At 42.1% G+C, this 17,018-nt stretch overlaps 1 protein-coding gene across 1 annotated transcript in view; it reads right to left on the minus strand.

Annotated features, from left to right (window-relative positions):
• The window catches only part of LOC132815125 (laminin subunit alpha-3-like), a 364,209-nt gene extending 347,647 nt beyond the window's left edge, over window positions 1–16,562 (minus strand). Inside the window, exons 1-2 of the mRNA XM_060823918.1 lie at window positions 16,249–16,562; window positions 8,246–8,398 (exon numbers count right to left, since the gene is read on the minus strand). Of these exons, the coding sequence (XP_060679901.1) occupies window positions 8,246–8,398; window positions 16,249–16,503 (408 nt within the window). The 5' untranslated portion in view covers window positions 16,504–16,562. The remainder of the gene's footprint in view (window positions 1–8,245; window positions 8,399–16,248) is intronic.
• Between the last annotated feature and the right edge of the window lie 456 nt (window positions 16,563–17,018).

The following is a 17,018-nucleotide window of genomic DNA, read 5'->3' on the forward strand; positions in this document are numbered from 1 at the left end:
CTGTTTGTGTGGAGTTTGCATATTCTCCCTGTGTCTGCCTGGGTTTCCTCCAGATATTCTGGTTTCTTCCCACAGTCCAAGGATGTGCAGGTTAGGCAAAATGGCCATGCTAAATTGCCCATAGTGTTCAGAGATGTGTAGGTTACGTGCATTATACAGGGTTAAATATAGGATAATAGGGTAAGGGAATGTCGGTGTGGACTTCTTGGGCAGAAGAGCCTGTTTCCACACTATAGGGATTCTATGGATACTATTCATGAACAGTGTCCCCGAACATATCAATGAGTAACACATGTAGATAAATACAATTATTTGTTCCTTAAACAAGATTGGGAATGGAGACAGAAAGTATTGTTTTGTATTGTTTGGAGGATTTTTAAAAGAAAACCATTCATTCTGATATTATACAATAATATGTCAACTGAGAGTATGTTGGAAGTCTGAAAAGTTTGTTAGTTTCCAATTTTGCTTCAAAACTATGGGTCAAAGTCACTAATTCAATTATTATATTGAAATTTGATGGTTCACCAAACAGATCAGACCTCTTAGCATGTTTCATATTTATTAGAATTATTTAGTTATCATAGTATTGGAAAAGGGCTATTCAGCACATCATGTCTAAACCATTTAAAATGGCTTTACAATTAGTCCAACTCAACCTGTTCTTTTTCCAATGCCCTGCAAAACTTTCACCTTTAAATATCGATTGAATTACCTTTTAATCAGCTGAGTATACTTTCTTCAACCTTTCAGATCATGCATTCCTGATTACAAAATCACAGAATCACAGAATCTCACAGTACAGAAGACGTTCTTTGGGCCATTTAATCTGCACTGAATAATTCTGCTCTAAATCTACACTAGTAGTTTTTCCGCATTTTCCACCAACAATCATATCAACTCCCTGTGTAAAGAAAAGATTCTCTTTATCATTCCTATTCTTTTGCTAATTACCTTAAATCTGTGTCCACCAGGGCCAAAACAATTTTTTTTAAGGGATTGTTTGTTGGGATTTTCTTGAGGCTATTTCTTGCCTATTGCAGGTGATGTTTGGTTTGCAAGGGCTCAATGTCAAATTTCAGGTGAAATGTTCAAGATAAAAACCTTTCTTAGTTCCTTAACATTTCCTGTAAATTGTAGATTCTGAATACAATTCACAATTCAGAACAATAAACAAAGATCCAATTCATCTCAAATTCCACATAGTTGGTGCAAAAAACAAAAACACAGGGCGATGTAGAAAATGCAAAGGTTATAAATCTGCAGAGACAGTTTAACGTAAGAAAGGAGATACAATGAAATGTAATCACTGATTACTGTTGTAAGTCAATTCAATTGAACTTCATTGTCAGCCACTTCTCCAGGAATCCCGATGCTTCCAAATAGGTGGGCAAAACTCACTCACTCACTCATTCACTCACTCACCAGTGCCTCCCAGAGCACAAGGCCAAAGCATTTAGAACAACCTTTAACGAGAAGTAGCTGGTTGATGATCCAACTCGGCACAGCATCACAGATACCACTCTGCAGCCAATTCGATTCACTCCACATGATAACAAAATATGGTTGCAGGCTATAGATACTGCAAAGGTTATGGGCCCTGACAATATTTTGATAATAGTACTGAAGACTTATGCTCCAGTACTTGCCACTGGAGTACTGTGTTCCAGTACAGTTACAACACGTGCATCAACCTGACAATGTAGAAAATATCCTAGGTATGTCTTGTAGAAAAAAAACACCATCAGTCTATTCTCAACTATCAGTAAAGTGAGGGAAGGTATCATCAACAATATATCAAGCAGCACCAGCTCAGTGATGCACAGTTTAGATTCTGCCAGAAAAACATTGAAAAAAAAACACAGATACTGTAAATCAGAAACAAAAACAGAAACTGATGGAAGAGCTCATCAGGTTTGGCAGCAACTGTGGAGAGAAATCAGAGTTGACGTTTCGGGTTGATTGACCCTTCCTTAGAACAAGTAACATTTGAGTTCTGAGAAAGGGTCACTCGACCTGAAATGTTAACTCTGATTTCTCTCCACAGATGCTGCCAGACCTGTTCAGCTCTTCCAGCAATTTCTGTTTGTGCCTTGGGTTCTGCCAGGCCCATTCAATTCCTGACTTCATTACAGCCTTGGTTCAAACATGGACAAAGAGTTGAATTCAAAAGGTGAGCTGAGAGTGACAGCCCTTGACATCAAAGCTGCATTTGATCAAATGGCACCAAGAGGCCCGAGCAAAACTGGAATCAATAGGAATCAGGTGAAAAACTCTTCACTGGTTACAGTCATGCCTGGTACAAAGGAGGATGGCCATGCTTGTTGGAAGTCTCTCATCTCAGCTCCAGGACATCCCTGCAGGGTTTCCTCAGGATAGTGTTCAAAGCTGAACATGTTCAGTTTCTTCACCAGTGACCTTCCCTCCATCATAAACTCAGATATGGGGATGTTCACATTATTTATGACTCCTCAGACACTGAAGCAGTCCATGTGCAAATGCAACAAGACCTGTACAATATCCAAATTTGGGCTGAAAAGTGGCAAGTAACATTTCCACCACATAAATACCAGATAATGGCCACCTCCAAAAATAGTAAATCTAACCACTGCTCTTTGACATTCAATGGCATTACCATCACTGAATCCGCCACTACTAATATCCTAGGAGTTACCATTTACCAGAAACTGAACTGTACACAGTAGCTACAACAGCAGGTCAGAGGCTAGGAATACAGTGGCGAGTAACTCACCTCCTGACTTCCCAAAGCCTGTCCACCATCTACAAGACCTGGTATATCCAAGTACACTGGAAGAGTCTAGAGAAGAAGTTGCGGGGCCCTGGCTGATATTTTTGCATCATCATTAGCCATGGGTGAGGTCCCGGAAGACTGGAGGGTAGCAAATGTTGTGCCCTTATTCAAGAAGGGCAATGAAAAACCTGGGAACTATGGACCAGCAAGCTTAACATCTGTGGTAGGTAAGGTAATTGAGAAGATTCTGAGATAAGATATACATGCATTTGGAAAAACCAAGTTTGATTAGGAATAGTCAGCATGGCTTTTTTGAGTGGGAGATCATGCCTTACAAATTTGTCAAAGTTCTTTATGAAGAGACCAGGAAGGTCGATGTGAGCAGGGCTGAAGACATAGCCTACATGGATTTCAGTAAGGTTCCACATGGTAGGCTGCTCTGAAAGGTTAGATCGCATGGATCACATTTGCAGCCCTTCTTGAATAAGGGCACAACATTTGCTACCCTCCAGTCTTCCGGGACCTCACCCATGGCCAGGGCCCTGCAATTTCTTCTCTAGCCTCTTGCAGTGTTCTTGGATATACCAAGTCAGGACCAGGAGATTCATCCACCCTCATACATTCTAATACATCCAACACTTCCCTCTACTATGATATGGACTGTACCCAAGATATGACCACTGTCTTCCCCATGTTCCCAAATCTTCATGTCTTTCTCCACAGTAAACACAGAGGAGAAATATTTATTGAGGACCTCACCCATCTGACCTTCATCAGTCCAGGCATTGTGTATAGGAGTTGGGATGTTATGTTCCAGTTGGTGAGGCTGTACATGGAGTGCTGTTTTGGTTACCTTGCTATAGGAAGAATGTTATTAAACTGGAAAGTGTGCAGAAGAAATTTACAAGGATGTTACCAGGGTTCAACGGTCTGAGTTATAGGGAGAGGTTGGACAAGCTAGGACTTTTTATTTAGAGCACAGGAGATTGAGGGGGAACCTTTGCAGAGGTATATAAAATCATGAGAGGCACGGATAGGGTGAATGCACGGATAGGGTGAATGCACAGATAGGGTGAATCTTTTTCCCAGGGTTGGGGAATCAAGGACTAGAGGGCATCAGTTTAAGGTTACAGAGAAAAGAATAAAAAGGAAACTGATGGGCAGCTTTTTTACACAGAAGGTGGTACACATATGGAATGTTTGAGGTAGGTACATTGACAACATTTAAAGGGCATTTGGACACATATATGGATAGGAAAGGTTTAGAAGGATATGGGTCAAGTGTAGGAAATGGGGTTAACGTTGATGGACATTTTGATTGGCATGGACTAGTCTGGGCCAAAGGGCCTGTCTCCATTCTGTAGGACTCTATGACACTATGAAATACACAGGAACACCACCACCTGCAAGTTCTCCCCAAGCTACTCACCATTCAGACTTGGAAATATATCGCCGATTCTTCAGTATTGCATGGTAAAAATCCTGGAACTCCTTCCCTAAGGGCATTGTGGGTCTATTACACCACGTGGACTGCAGTGGTTCGAGAAATCAGCTCACCATAACCTTCTCAAGGGCAACTAGGGACAGGCAATAAATGCTAGCCCAACTAACAATGTACACGTCCCATGAATAAATAAAAGAAAGCATGCGCCAATTAAATCCAGTTCCAGGCACAGATATAAGCTGATGTCCCAAAATCTGGAACCAAGGTCTAGTGAGCTTCTGAGACCGACAGACAAACGTAGGCTAGAAATAGCAGAGATTCTTTGATGGTTCCTCCCTGACAGGCAGTGGTCCCAGCAGGTGGTATCTGCTCAAATCAGCCTCCTGTTCGCTATTGGTCACATCCACTGTGTATCTGAAAATGTCACCGGGTTTAGCAGAACGAGGACAGAGCCTTCACCACTGGCATCCTGAAAATGGTCAGCAATGTAGTCCAGGTCAACAAAAACACATGTATTAGCCTCACAGCAACACGGGATAAACAAGCTGCTGTGAGAACTCACCATGGCCTAGAATGGGATTCTAACTGCACAACTTCCAGGCTGCTGCTACCAAGAAAACTGGAAACCCACAATAGTACAGAAAGAAAAGACCAGCTATGAAGGTACATGTGTCTGAGGGACAGGAGGAATATCCCGAGAGAGACAGGTTCTATGATTCAGGAGAAGCTCCTCAGATTCCGCCTTTTGTACACGTTGCTTCTCTAGCAAAGTGCACAGAAGAAACCGTTCTTGAGTTTTGTAAACCCCTCATCAGAGTTTTCAAGGCTAGCTTTGAGAAGATTTGTAGCTCAATTTGAGGTTCTGGATGTAGGTTTGTTCGCTGAGCTGGAAGGCTCGTTTTCAGACATTTCATCACCAAACTAGGTATCATTGTCAGTGAGCCTCTGGATGAAGCCCTGGTGGTGTAGCCCGCTTACTATTTATATATTTGGGTTTCCTTGGGTTGGTGATGTCATTTCCTATGGTGATGTCATTTATTGTCTTTTTCTCGGAGCAGTAAATGGGATCCAAGTCAATGTGTTTGTTGATAGAGTTCCGGTTGGAATGCCATGCTTCTAGGAATTCTCGTCCACGTCTCTATTTGGCTTGTCTTAGGATGGATGTGTTGTCTGGTTGAAGTGGTGTCCTTCCTCATCCATATGTAAGGATACTAGTGAGAGGGTCATGTCTTTTCGTGGCAAGCTAATGTTCATGTATCCTGGTGCCTAGTTTTCTGCCTGTTTGTCCAATGTAGTGTTTGTTACAGTCTTGCAAGGTATTTTGTAATTACATTAGTTTTGCTCATTGTCTGTATGGGGTCTTTCAAGTTCATGAGCTGCTGTTTTAGTGTGTTGGTGGGTTTGTGGGCTACCATGATGCCAAGGAGTCTGAGTAGTCTGGCAGTCATTTCCGAGATGTCTTTGATGTAGGGGAGAGTGGCTAGGGCTTCTGGACATGTTTTGTCTGCTTGTTTGGGTTTGTTGCTGAGAAATCTGCGGACTGTGTTTGATTTGAATACACTGTAAAGGTGATTTTCCTCTGTTCTGCGTAACTCCTCTGTGCTGCAGTGTGTGGTGGCTCGTTGGAAAAATGTTCTAATGCAGCTTCATTTGTGGATGTTGGGGTGATTGCTTCTGTAGTTGAATATTTGGTCTGTATGTGTTGTTTTTCTGTAGATGCTGGTTTGAAGTTGGCTGTTCGCTCTACTGCGACATTTAGGAATGGCAGTTTGTTGTTGTTTTCTTCCTCTTTAGTGAATTTTATGCCAGTAAGGGTATTATTGATGGTCTTGAAAGTTTCTTCTAATTTGTTTCATTTAGTGATGTCAAAGGTGTCATCCATGCAGCAAACCCAAAGTTTGGGTTAGATGGTTGACAGAGCTGTATGTTCAAGTCTCTGCATTACTTCCTCTGCTAAGAACCCTAATATCAGAGATCCCATGGGTGTTCCATTGGTTTGTCTGTGGGTTTTGTTGTTGAAGGTGAAGTGAGTGGTCAGGCATAGGTCCACTAGCTTGACGATATCGTCGTTGCTGATGAAGTTGGTGGTGTTTGGTGTATGTGTCTTTGGTTCTTCCAATAATGTAGTCAGTGTTTCCTTGGCCAGGTTCATGTTGATTGATGTGAACAGGGATGTTATATTAAAGGAGACATTTATTTCATCCTCTTCTATCTTGGTATCTTTGACGGTCTTCAGGAATTCTTGAGTGGAGTGGATGGAGTTATGTGAGTATTCTCCTAAGTGATTTTGTCTTTGGTATAGCTCCTTGGCCATTCTGTCAGTTGGTGTTCCAGGTAGTAAGACTATGGGTCTGAGGGGGGGCTCCTGATTTGTGAATCTTGGGTAATCCGTAGAAGTGTGGTGTGTTGGATCTGTCTGGTATCATTTTTGGAATGTTGGTCTTATTTATTTCTCCAGATTTCTGAAGTTTTTTTGAGTAGGGCCGTGATTCGGTTCTCTAGTTATGGGGTCGAGTCTATTGACACTTGTTGGTATCTGCAAGCAATGTGTTCACTTTCTCAATGTAGTCTCTTTGATTTCAATGACTGTCAAGTGTCCTTTTTCTGCAGTTAGGATAGCAATTTTTTTTTAATTTTTTTTTTAGTTTTCTCGTGCTTTCCTTTATGGCGAATTGAGTGTGCTTCCTTCCTTTTTCCTGCTTAATGTTGATATGACTGTCTGTCTGATGGTTTGCTGGGTTTCTTCTGTGAGTTTGTTGTCTTTCAGCGTTGTTTCTAATGCTGCAGAGAAATCTTTCTGGTCTGTGTCCTGATGTTGTCATTCAATCCTCTTACTAAGACAGCTTTTTCAGTGTCTGTTAAGGGTTGGTCTGGTAAGTGTTTTAGGCAAAAGTAGGACTGCTGATACTGGAAACCAGAGTCTAGATTAGAGTGGTGCTGGAAAAGCACAGCAGGTCAGGCAGCATCTGAAGAGCAGGAAAATTGACGTTTCGGAATCCCACCGCTGCCATTCGTGTGAGTCGCAGGTTGCACTTCAGTGTGTTAAATGTTGCTGCGTTTAGTTTGATAAGTTTTTTTATCCATGCAAGCCCCACCCCACACGTTTTGCTTGTTCCATCTAAAATTGCCCGCAGGTTGGAGGTGAGCAGTAATGTGGCTGGAAAACCAGTGGAAGAATTTTTATAGCTTCCACACGCCACACCCCCCACACCCCTCCCCCCGCTAACCAATACTGTTGACCAATCCTTGCAATGTTATTTTATCACTTGCTGGAACATTGTTGAATAAATCAATTCAATCCAAAAGTTTTTTTTTAAATAGTAGTGGATCAGCAGAGAAGACTTTTAGGTTTTAATGAGTAACATGTGAATGGGTTGAAAAAACAATTGCCAGTTCAGCAAATCATTATCGTTGCAGAATCTTACAGCACAGGAGGCAGCCAGTTGGCCTATCAAGTCTGTGCCAGCTCTTTGATAGATTTATCCAATTAGTCTACTCCTCCCTACTCTTTCCTATGGGTCTTGTTCCCTTGACTTCAGACCAACAATAGTGCTGTTCACTTTTAACTACCTTCTTGGAAATTAGGGTTGGGCAATATATGCTGGCCTGGTAAGTGATGCTCATATCCTATGAATGAGCTAAAAATGAGTTCTAATTCCCTTTTAAAGTTACAACTGAATCTAGTTCTACTACCCTTTCATACCAAATCACAACAACTTATTTGTCAATTGTTTTAAATCTGTGTCATCTTATTGCAACCATCCTATCACTGAAAACAATTTCTCTTTATTTACTCAATAAAGAGCTCTTCTAACTTGAACACCTCAACTAAGTCTGCCTTTAAACTTCTATATTATGAAAAAAAATCTAGTTCTTGAAGTTGCTCCATGTAACAAAACTCCACATCCCTAGCACCATTCATCTGCATGCCCTCCAGGCCTTGGCATCCTTCCAAAAGACTTGTACCCAGATATAATCAAAAATGTCGGTTTTGCAATAACAGATGCATCAAGCAAATTGAATAGAATCTCCAGAAATCATTGACCAACCTGACCGAAATCCAGAGTGACATTGACTTGATTGTAGTACAGTCCACGTGAAAGGGGCGGACTTTGCCACCAGCGCTCAGTACCATCGATGGCATTGGTGATTGCATGAGCTTTGTATGCATCATCAGATAGACAGTGATCACAGAATTGCCCCTAAAGAAAAGAAATGAAGGATTAAAAAAAAAGTTAAAATTAAGATCTTGAATGAAATCTGAAAAACCTTTGTAGCTTTAATCAGCATCATCAAATTCAAATATTGTTTTAAGTATTATACTTAAAGATAATGAACAGTGACACAAGAGGCATATTTTATCTCATTACCTTCTTCCTTGTGAGATTTCCTTATTTTTTCCTGAACTTTTTTGACATGAATTTCGATTGCTTGTTGCCATATTTGGAAGGAGCCATTCAGCATGTCATGCCTGTGAGAGCATTCTGGAAGGGCACTTACCTAAACCCACACTTTCCCATAGCCCTAACAAATGCTTCCTCTTCAGATAATCGTCCAAGTCTCTTTTGAAAGTAAGGATGCACCCTCCCTCCACCACAGCCTTAGGCAGTGCATTTCAGATCCTCACCACTCAATTTGTAAAAACAACTTCCTCATATTGACATTGCTCACTTAGCTGATTAATTTAAATTGATTTCATGTGGTTCTCAATCTTTCCGCGATGAGAAAGGCTTCTCCTTTACCCCTCCAAGGACAAGACTAGATCCAACTTCTTCAATCTGTGCACATGACTAAACTTTCTCATCCCTGGAACCATTCCAGCTATTTAACATGATGAGGAGTGATAATTATACAAAACGGCATTTCTAATCCTGCCTGAGAGTTGTTGGTTAATCTGAGAGGCTGACATACAGCAGATATACTGTTCTGGCTGTAACAGCAGTAGCTTTGGCCAAGTCTGAGAGTGCAAGAAGTCCCCAGATTCCAAATCCGAGAGTCTGGGGTCATGGTACTGTGGAGGAGAGAGATGAGGTCCAGAGAAGCATGTGGGTTGAGTATGGCAGAAAAGAGGTTAGGTGCCTTGATAGAGAGGCAAAGGTCAGGGAGGAAGAGAACACCTAAGGTTGGGGAGACCAATGTGATTGATGTTGGAAGGTGGACACTTAAAGAAAGTGAGCCCCATTTTCTGCCTGAAGCCTGAGTAGGATGATTGACCTATTAGACAGCACACCATTCTAAAAAAAGTCACCAACAGCCTTAAAATTCATGCCAGGTGTGAAGTGGTTGACCACATAATGATTGATCGCAAGAACCTCAATTCGGTTAGGCAGAAAGCTGCCCTAGGCCTCTCCTCTCCCATATAAAAATGTAAACATTTGAGTGAAAAAGCAGTCTGGGATTTTACAGGCACTTCACCTGCAACCAAGCAGTGTAGGATCATAAAATTTTACCCATAATATTCAGTTGAGGCCAAATCATTGTTTTGTAAAGGTTTGTCGTAATTTCTTTACTGTTGCACTCTGATCCTCTATTTATCAAGCCAAGGATGCTGTACACTTTATTAAGTTTGTTGTTAATCTGCACTACAACCTTGAATAACTTAAAGGTCCCTCTGCTCCTACACCATTTTGTGAAGGGCGCCATTTACTTTATATTGTCCTTCATCACTCTTCCTCCCAAGATGAATAATTGTAAGTTTCCTTATAGCGTTGTGAAGAAAGTTTTTGATACAGGTTTGCCTTCATTGCTCAGTCATGATGTGGAGGTGCTGGTGTTGAACGACATGATACCAAGTTACAGTCCAACAGTTTTATTTGAAAGTACAAGGTTTTGGAACGTTGCTCCTTCAACAGGTAGCTAATGGGGCAGGATACATAAGACACAGAATTTATAAGTAAATGATCAAAGTGTCATATAACTAATGCGATGTATTAGACAAATCTAAATGGCTGTTCAGTCTTTAATTACTTAGAATGGAGATGCATTGGAGCCACTTGTAGTGAGACATGAACCCAAGATCCTGATTGAGGCCATCCTCATGGGTACTGAACTTGGCGATCAGTCTTTGCTCAACAATTCTGCATTGTTGTACAACCTAAAGTCCACATTGAAGGACTTTCACTGGAAGATCCGAGGCCAAACATCCCTGACCCCTGAAGTGTTCCCCCACTGTGAGGGGACATCCCTGTCTGGCGATTGTTGCAAAGTGTCCATTCATCCATTGCCATAGCGTCTACATGGTTTCGCCAATATACCATGCATCCTTGCCTGCAGCATATGAGATTGATAACATTGGCCAAGTCACAAGCACGTGGTGGGTAGTATCCCATGTGTAACGGTGTATTCATGAAGATACTCTGACACGTCATGCAGAGGTTGCCGGTGCAGGCTGGTGTGGTGTTGCGGTTGATGTTGTCCTGAAGGCTGAGTAGTTTGTTACTTTGTTCAAACAGCACACAATCTGTAGGCAGTCAGTCAATGTCACATTTTATAAATTACAACTTTGAAAAGAAAACCCAGTCTGATTCCAGGTTGGGATACAGACAGACTCTAACATCACACCTTTAATGCATTGTCTGGGCAAACATGTCACCTTTTTTATATACTTAAGTTATCTTGTGGCTGTGACTTGAAAGAAATTCTGGGATTTACATATTAATCAATCGAAACCTGCATCCCCGTTCTAAGTGATTAAAGACTTTACAGCAATCTAGGTTAGTGGAATACATCGCGTTAGTTGTATGACACTTTGATCTTTTACTTATAAATAGTGTGTCCTATGATCCTGCCCCACTAGCTACCTGACAAAGGTGCAGTGCTGCGAAAGCTTGGACTTTCAAATAAACCTGTTGGACTATAACGTGACATTGTGTCATTTTTAACTTCTTTGATCAGACCATTAAAACTGCTGGAAATGCTCTGGCAGCGTCTATGGACAGAAATCAGAGTTAACATTTTGGGTCGAGTGACACTTCCTCAGACCTTGAGTATAGGAGTTAGGACGTCATGTTGTAGCTGTACAGGACATTGATGAGGCCACATTTAGAATACTGCATACAATTCTGGTTGCCCCTCTATAGGAAGGATGTTGTGAAACTTGAGAAGGTGCAGAAAAGATTTACAAGGATGTTACGGGGACTGGAGAGTTTGAGTTATAGGGAGAGGCTGATTAGGCTGGGTATCCTAAAGTAAACCAGCCATTCAGCCAACTGAGCTAACAGACTCTCTCTGCAATTAAAAAGCCTGTCATGCCAGTTTATTTCCCCATATCAGTTGCTGCAAGCTGTCACTTTTAAGGAACAAGTCAGTGACTTCTATAAATGTGAACAAGTTATCCTGTATTTCCTGCAAAAATAAAAGTACCTGGAAAAGGCAGATCAAGAAGCTGCATTCTGAATGCAAAAGGATCATCTTAGCAAATATTGCGGACAGGGACCTTTGAACTACCCATCCCACTCTCCCTTCACACATTTTTCTCATATAATTTTTTGCGTAGGTCTGTATGTATGTTTGCGGGGTCTTCCGTAAGTGGATTAGAATTTTGGCCAGTTAAAAACTGCTTGCCTGCAGTGAGAATCTATTTATTTGGCATATATAGCCACTCTTGTCAGGGTCAGACACCTTGTCTATGTTTTCTATCAACATTGGTCTGAAAGACAGCTAAACTGTGGAGTTCTACACTCTTAAAAAATTCTTTAACTGATGTGATAACTCTGTGAATAGTGAGGTGTGATTTCCAGTGCACTTCCCCAGTGAAGGGTGACAATGTTGACATTATCAGTTAGATGCCACAGTGTGCACACGTAAAAGCAAATGCTCAGATTATGCAAAATAAAAAACAACATTTTACATCTGAAGATTCAGGTTCACAATTATTCACCTTAACAACATTGAACACAGGAAAAAAAAATTCCTTCAGCATGTTAACATATCTGCAGAGTTCCCTAAAATAAAGCTAATGGATTATTTTGAAGTGACACTATGAAGATAAATGCTTCTGAAAAGGCAGCTACTGAAAACAATTGAAGTTATTGGTTACATTTTAATCTGTTTGTTTTTGACTATTAATATACTGACAACTTAATTGTACGGTAATTTCCCAGGGATGCATCTGCAATCAAGTGAGATACAATAGGCTGAATTCTTTCCACCATCAATCAAGTCTCAGTGGCTGAAAGCCAAAGACAACCTCTCAGTGATGGGTGGCAGGGCAGCAGCAGGGCATTTTAGCCAATAAAAGGAATACTACTGACACTGGGAAACCACACCCAAGGAGCAGCCATTTGGCAGTGCCACGACTAATGGTAATTACGGTTAAGGCTGCAGCATGAGGATGCCAGGGCATGGGTGAAGGCTGCAGAAAGCTGGGGGTGAAGAGTGTGGTGCTGGAAAAGCACAGCCGGTCAGGCAGCAACCGAGGAGCAGGAGAATTGACGTTTTGAGCATAAGCTCTTCATCAGGAATGAGGAGAGTGGCCTAATGGAGTTGAGAGATAAATAGGAGGGGGGCTGGGGCTGGGGGGAAGGTAGCTGGGAATGCAATAGATGGATAAAGGTGGGGGTAAAGGTGATAAGTCGGAGAAGAGGGTGGTGCAGATAGGTGGGAAGGGAAATGGACAGGTAGGACAGTTCAAGAGGGTGGTACCAAGTTAAAGGGTTGGATCTGGGATATGGTGGGGGGAGGGGAAATGAGGAAACTGGTGAAATCCACATTGACCATATGTGGTTGGAGGGTCCGAAGGGAGACGATGAGGTGTTCTTCCTCCAGGCATCAGGTGGTTAGGGTTTGGTGATGGAGGAGGCCAAGGGCTTGCATGTCCTTGGCGAAGTGGGAGGGGGAGTTAAAGTGTTCAGCCATGGGGCAGTGGGGTTGTTTCGTGCGCATGTCCCAGTGATGTTCTTTGAAATGTTCCACAAATTAGTGTTCAGTCTCCCCAGTGCAGAGGAGATCACATCAAGAACAACCGATATAGTAGATGACATGTGTGGAAATACAAGTGAATCTCTGTTGGATGTGGAAGGATCCTTTGGGGCCTTGGACAGAGGTGAAGGGTGCGGTGTGGGTGCAGGTTTTGTACTTCTTCCAGTGGCAAGGCAAGTTGCTGGCAGTGGAGGGTGGGTTGGTGGGGGGTGTGGACCTAACAAGGGAGTCCCAGAGTGAATGGTCTCTGCAGAATGCAAATAACAGTGGTGTGGGAAATATATTCTTGATGGTGGGTCTGCTTGTAGGTGGCGGAAATGGCAGAGGATGATGCATTGTATCTAGAGGTTGGTGGGGTGGAAGGTGAGGACCAGGGGGGTTCTATCCCAACTGCTGTCACGACATAGACCACCTCGACCTGAGCCACCTATGATAGCTATTTCATCATTTCCCTGAAATCTATAGCTTGGCTATGCAATCATTTCCATGGCTGACTCTTAAAACAAGAGTTGATGCAAAGCTGCCAGGATGAAGAAACATCTACCTGGGAGAAACATCTAAGGACTATGCAAGTTCTCTTAGTGCTCCTTATTTGTCATTCATGATATTAGCACATGCTGGGCCCAGCACAAGACTCTGTGATATCAGCAGCAAATGCATTAGCAAAGTGTATCCATAGCGGCCTCATGATGGAGGCAGAGTTTAGGCCGGTGCAGTACCTGATGGCATCAGTGGTGTCTGCATTAGTGAGGTCTATAGTGGTGAGGGTGTTGGTGGAGGAGAGATGGCACCAAAGACTGGTGACTTTCATTCCAGTGGCCCCATCGCGGCTTATGATCTTATAGACTTGTGCCTGGCCACTAGGCCCTTGGCAGAGCACTTAACAAGGAGTGTAAAACTGAACATTTTTTCTTTATTCTTCTGCCTTTATAGGCTATTTAGTCCCTCATGCCTGTTCCGCCTTTCAATGGAATCATGGCTGATCTAAGGCCTAGGAGGAAAAAGTGAGGTCTGCAGATGCTGGAGATCACAGCTGAAAATGTGTTGCGCCTAACTCTACATGGGACGCCTTTGGTCCATATCCGTTCCTATTATCACTTAACAAAAAGTTATCTATCTCAGATTTAAAATCAACAAATGATTTAACAAAAAAAAAACAGAAATCGCTGGAAAATCTCAACAGGTCTGACAGCACCTGTAGAGAGAAATCAGAGTTAATGTTTTGGGTCATGTGACCCATCATCAGAACATGACCTGAAACTTAAACTATGATTTATCTCCACAGATGCTGAGCTTTTCCAGCAATTACTGTTTTGTTTCTGATTTACAGCATCTGCAATTATTTCATTTTTTATTCAGCATCAACCGATGTTGGTAGAAGAGAGTTTCGAATATCTGCCAGCTTTTGTGTGTAGATGTGTTTCCCAATATTTCTCTGAATGGTCAGGCTCTGCTTTTAGACTATGCCTCCAAGTTCTAGAATTCTCACCCAGTAGAAATAGTTTATCTTCATCTACCTGGTCTCTTCCTGTTAAACTCTTGAAGATTCAAACCAATTATGTAACCAATCATGCAAGTGATGCCTATTCCCATTGTCTGATCTATTCTAAGACCAATGGTCCCAAATGTTCCAACACCCCAAGGCCGAGAAACAGTTGGTTTGGGGGCAACATGACACACATGAAGAAGTGCTAGATAACTGAAATTCTAACATGGTCTCTCACTTTGTTTCATAGATGAAAGTAATGCGTCCCAGCAAGAAGTATGGAGAGAAGCTTCATGTTTTAAAGTACACTTGTGTCGATGGGAAAAGCAGCTGTCAGCCTTAAATTTAGTTGAAAACTTAGTTACGAAAAGGTAGGTTAAATAGAAAATGCTGGAACTGCATTTCAAATCAGTCAACAGGTAAACATTTTAGGGCATGAAGATCAGGGAAGTATGATGAACTACACCAACCCAAACATAATAATAAAACTATGTCAAGCCAATGCTGAAAATCTGCAACAAAGTGCTGGAGAAACTCAGCAGGTCTGGCAGCATCTGTGGAGAGAGAAGCAGAGTGAACATTTTGAGTCTTTCGGTATGACTCTTCTAGAGAACAGAGTATTACTCTGAAAAAGTTCTGCAATTCTGAAGAAGTCATACCAGATTCAGAACGTTAATTCTATTTCTCTCTCCACAGATGCTGCCAAACCTACTGAGTTTCTCCAGCACTTTGTTTTTCTTCCAAACAACCTGGTTTTCTTTCTGCTAATAGCCGTTTTTGTTTGCTTAGCATTTCTGTTTTGGGAGGCAATGCCCCAGTAGTAATCCAGAGACTCAGGTCATGTTCTGGGGACCCAGGTTCAAATCCCATCATGGCAGATGGTGGAATCTGAATTCAATAAAAATCTGCAATGGAGATGATCCTGAATCTAAGCCAATTGTCATGAAAACCCCATCTGATTCACTAATGTCCTTTGGGGAAGGAAGGTGTCACTCTGACTCGGTCTTGCTAACATGTGACTCCAAACCCACAGCAATGCGGCTGGTTCTTAACTGCCCCCTGGGCAATAAGTGCTGGCCCTGCACTTCCATGAATTCACAAAACAATTAGACTTCAGTTTTTATTTTCCACTTTCAGACAGATTATGGTTGTTTTCATTTGAAATGTTACTTCAGCCAGGCTGACATTCGGTCCAGTTAACCCGTTCTCTGCGGCTACAATGGGGAATGTGACCGGTTTCTGTGTGTAATAACCGTGTACGGCTGTTAGGATTGAGTTGTCGTGATCACCTAGGTTTAAAATAAAGTGTAATCCTGTACAGTTTCCTGTGCTCCATTCACAGCTACAGCTAAATCCTGGACTCTTGGTTTAACCCGAGTTGGCCCTTTTACTTTTACGGTTTTAATTTACCAAACCATGAAATATCTGCAAATGTAATACACTTCTCTAAGTTTTTCTTAATGCTCGCAAACTTAATCGTTGAGCGCAGACACTATCTGCCCATCGCGCTGAAAGCTGTCCAATTAACACATCATGCAGAAGTATCCCCTGATTATTTGGTGGGATCTGTCCAGATTATCAGTCTTGTGATGGTTTTTGGGAAGCGGAATGCTTCCCCGCATTCTCAGCTAGCAGCGTGCTCTGTACCTGAATCGTCTGGCTGGAGACTCCGGCAGCTGGTCCTCCCACTAGCTTACAGTAGAGGTCTAACCTCGGCCTGCCCGATCCGTCCTCCCCGCAAGTGGCAGTCGCCGCAATCTTGGACCCCGGCGCGATGTTCAAGTAGGGCGGGTGCAGGCTGAAGCCGTTGAGTTTGTCTGGTGCCTCTCGGCCGAGGACCAGCTGTCCGAAGTGGAGCAGGACAGCACCGAGCAGCAACCTTCCCCTCGGCCCCCTCGCCATGTTTCACAGTCACTGAGCTCTCTCTCTCACTCTCTCTCTTAACACTGGAGCTCTGCTCCTTGTCTACAACCCAACGACACACACCCCGTATCTACCCAGGAACTGGGACTAAGGAAATCCTGACTACACAAATTACGAATAATCATTGTTCCAATTTCTATATTTAGATTTTTTTTTAAAAATAACTAATTAGCCAGCTTTTACATCTTAAAATAAATACACATTCAACATTCTCACGGATTGTCCTCGAAAAGAAATTTATGATAATTGGATGTAATGAGATTATTCCATTCCCTGATGAATAAGTAAACCTGCAATGTTCCATGGTAAATGTGACGATATGACATTAGCAATAACAGTAATAATTCATAAAAGATATTAAACTCTTCCTGTGAAGTTTATGAGTAAATTCCATCCCGTCTGATGGTTTTCTCATGGTAACCGTTTTGAACAGAAAATTACAAATAAATAGAGTGGAGCACAATTTGTTTGTTGGCAATCTGCCAGAGAATGAA

This window comes from Hemiscyllium ocellatum, chromosome 4, assembly GCF_020745735.1.
Source record: "Hemiscyllium ocellatum isolate sHemOce1 chromosome 4, sHemOce1.pat.X.cur, whole genome shotgun sequence".
NCBI classification, from domain to species: domain Eukaryota; kingdom Metazoa; phylum Chordata; class Chondrichthyes; order Orectolobiformes; family Hemiscylliidae; genus Hemiscyllium; species Hemiscyllium ocellatum.